Source organism: Bison bison, unplaced genomic scaffold, assembly GCF_000754665.1.
Source record: "Bison bison bison isolate TAMUID 2011002044 unplaced genomic scaffold, Bison_UMD1.0 scf7180017864180, whole genome shotgun sequence".
NCBI classification, from domain to species: domain Eukaryota; kingdom Metazoa; phylum Chordata; class Mammalia; order Artiodactyla; family Bovidae; genus Bison; species Bison bison.
This window is the reverse complement of record NW_011494752.1, coordinates 13,658,408-13,661,797: the sequence shown is the minus strand read 5'-3', so window position 1 is coordinate 13,661,797 and position 3,390 is coordinate 13,658,408. Positions and strand designations below refer to the sequence as shown.

Sequence of the window (3,390 nt, the reverse complement as noted above, 5' to 3'; positions counted from 1 at the left end):
AGCATGAACTGATAGGCGTTGTCAGAGATGGAGAAGATGTGGGGTGGGGCCTCCTGGCGCTTCTTGCCCCGGTAGCCCTCCACCACCTCGGGGTTGTACACCGGCAGCCACTTGTAGGGGTTGACGGTGACGCAGAAGAGGCCCGAGTAGGTCTGTGGGGGCGTAAAATATATATATTTATGTACACGTGGGTGTGTGCCTATAAAACCCTCCCCCTTTGTTATTTCACTTTTCTTTATGAGAAACTCGTAAAGGAGGCAAGATACGATTTCTCTCTGTGGATGAGGCAGCTGAGACCTGAGGGGTGCAGCGGCCATCCACAGCTGCTGAGTGGCAGCACCAGGACCCGGCCTCAGCCCCACCCCTCCTCTGGTCCCCTCCTGGCCCCACTCATCTCTCACTTTCTCATCCTCCATCACTCTCATCCCCCTTTCTTCATTTTCCCTCTTTTGTTCAATGGCCTCAGTTCAGTTCAGTCACTCAGTCGTGTCCGACTCTTTGCAACCCCATGGACTGCAGCTCGCCAGGCCTCCCTGTCCATCACTAACTCCCAGAGTTTACTCAAACTCACGTCCATTGAGTCAGTGATGCCATCCAACAGCCTCGTCAAACACTAATCCTTCTAAAGCCCATCTCCCCGTGAGCATCTCCACACCACCCCCACCCCACCCAAGGTCCCGGGAGCCCGCAGACATGGGCACTGACGTAGATCATCCAGGAGGTGTAGCGGTCCTTGAGGTTGTACAGGACGGCCGGCTCGTTCAGGTGCGTCAGCATGGCCATGTCCTCGATCCGGTCGAACTTGGGGGGGTTCATTGCGTACACGTCCTCTGGCTTCACCACCAGCGTCTACAAGGGAAGGGGTAGGGTGCACATCTGGGCTTCTCTGTGAACAGGTGTGTCTCCCACGCCCAGATCAGAAGGAGGGGGTGCTGGAGGAAAGGCCCATCTGACAGGGAGGGAGTCGGGGATGGGGCGGCTCATGGTGAAGGAGATGGAATGGGGTTCGGTTCTGATACTCGGGCTTTTGTTTTTTCCGTCTCCAGTAGTCTGAAGTGAGGGAAGGATGACAGAAAGGAGAGGAGGGTCTCGGGGGGATTTGGGGAGGAGGACGCAGGCCCAGGAGCCAGCGGGAACTCCTCATCTGGGTCATGCTGGCTGGGCCAAAACCTGGCTCCAGCGGCTCATGGGTCTTGGCCGTCTACTTAGAGGGCACAGCAGGTGGATGGTGTCCCCGAGGCAGGGTGAGAGAGGAGGAAGCTGGTGGCATGGACTTCCAGGCTGGCAGCTCGAGTCATCCTGAGCTCCCTGAAAGCAGCTCCCAGCCCCCACCCTGCATCTCACCCATTCACCCCCACCTGCCTGAGCTGTGAAAGGGAACCCCCTACCCCACTCCCTTTTTGGGACAAGAGAACTCCAGGCTGGAAGGAACCACCATGCAGAGCGGTGGTGACAGGCATCTTCGTGCTCCCCTCAAAAGGAGCAGACCCCCGGCCCAGTGCCCGGGGTGTTGGAAGACCTGGCATCGTGGCATGGAGCTCACCTTCCACTCTCATACCCTCCACTCACCCCCTTCCTGTCTGAGACCTCCATTGCAGATGATGGTTTTCCCGGCCCCGCATCTGGGCCAAGTGGTAGGAAACCTGCCTTCTAGCCGGGGTTCACTAAAACCATCCAGGCCACAGCTCTCCAGTGAGGAGGTCTGGACCTCTTGGACTGTCCTCCACCAGGACAGTCTGTGCTCCCTGCAGCTTCGGAAGCCATTCCCCACTCCGTCATCTGAAATGTACCGAGAGCTGCCCTCGAGCTTCAGGGCTTGGAAGATGGTTTCAATGGGTGGTTTCCATGCTGTTTTCTTTCACATCCAACCCAATGATACTATTTCCTTTACTCCTCTCATTTGGATCCCCACCCCCATTTTATTTGAACCTTTCTTAGAACATTTCTGGATTCTTCTGGTCTAAATTCCAGAGAGTTGGGATGTCCAGAAATCCTCCCAGCACCCCCATGCTAGCCTGGGCAGAAAGGAATGGGCTACACTGCCCATTGCCTTCGTGATATGGGGACACTGCTACTTCAGTCAAGCTTGTGGTCCACTAGGGTCCCTGACCCGCTTTCCTTACTTCCTTACATACTATATCACCAGAAGAATCAGGGGGAAACCTAGACTCCCAAAGGACAGTGCTCTGAAGGAGGTCATCCTCTTGTTGGACTCTCAACTCCACACCCCTGGGACACACACGGCTGGTTCCCGCTGACCTAAAGTGACATGAACCTCAACAAAAGCGCTGGAACATGACTTGCTTTGGCCAGCCGCAGGCAGGCGGTTCTCCCACCGTGCAACCTGAGGCCAGTGTTCACTCTGCTTTCTCTGAGGTCACCTGGGAGGTATCACATGTGGAGAGGGCCAGGTGTGGGGCAGACACACAGACTGTGCAGCCAGGGGGGCAGACAGAGGGCCAGTGGCTCGCAGAGGGAGTGGACGGGGCTTACCCTGTTGTCTTCGGTTTCCACCGTGACCTTCCCGTCCTGGGTGCTCTTGATTCTCCCCTTGGCATACTCTTCCTTAGAGTCAACCACGAAGCAGTAGGTTTTGGCATCAAAGGGCTGGTTCTGGGCCTCTATCCTCTCCTTTTCTGACTTCCGGAGGAAGGGAGCGGCGATGCCGAACACTTCCATCTCGGTGTCACTACTCATGGTGTTGGCTGGAGGATGAACCCACCAGGTCAGCCCCCTACCCCCGACTCCAGCCCTGCCCCCGTGGGAGCCCACCAAGGTGGGCCAGGAGCATCTGATTTTTCCCATCCATCCCCTGGTAAAAATCAAATGCACGCGTTTTGTGCTGACTCTGTGCAAAGAGCATGGAGTGGATGCCACCCAAGCTCCCCCATCCGGCGGGGCTCAGAGGGGTGAAGGAACCCGAAGGAGGGGGCAGCTCTTGGGACTGAGTTTCCTTTTCTGAAAAGCCCAGGTGTTGCCAAGGGGAAATTTAAAAATAAACACCATCAGAAATAAACACCATTCTTCAAAGACAGTGTGCTAAATGGCAAACAGCTAAGGAATTTGGGGACTGTTTCGATTCAAGGTGGCCACCTCTTCACACAAGGAAACTGGCTTTTGCTTCCTTCGGTTCTGTTCTGAGAACAGAGGTGGCATCTGACTTCAGCATCTGCCGAGACCCTCTCCCCAGCCTGCCCTGTCCTGGTCTAAGGTCCTCTCCAATCCACCCTGTCCTGGTCTAAGCTCCACAGGCTCTTGCCCCCCAGGCCACTGGAAGCGGGAGGAACTGGACCCTGGAGACTTCTGAGCCAAGGGACCCAACCTGCTTCCTCACCTGAGAGTCACTCCCACTGGACGACAGAGGACAACAGCAGCCGGGAAATCAGACCT

General features: G+C 56.3%; 1 protein-coding gene across 1 annotated transcript in view; it reads right to left on the bottom strand.

Moving 5' to 3' along the window:
• The window catches only part of MYH3 (myosin, heavy chain 3, skeletal muscle, embryonic), a 21,353-nt gene that overhangs the window by 17,005 nt on the left and 958 nt on the right, over nucleotides 1–3,390 (bottom strand). Inside the window, exons 3-6 of the mRNA XM_010843006.1 lie at nucleotides 3,335–3,388; nucleotides 2,494–2,705; nucleotides 706–849; nucleotides 3–152 (exon numbers count right to left, since the gene is read on the bottom strand). Of these exons, the coding sequence (XP_010841308.1) occupies nucleotides 3–152; nucleotides 706–849; nucleotides 2,494–2,697 (498 nt within the window). The 5' untranslated portion in view covers nucleotides 2,698–2,705; nucleotides 3,335–3,388. The remainder of the gene's footprint in view (nucleotides 1–2; nucleotides 153–705; nucleotides 850–2,493; nucleotides 2,706–3,334; nucleotides 3,389–3,390) is intronic.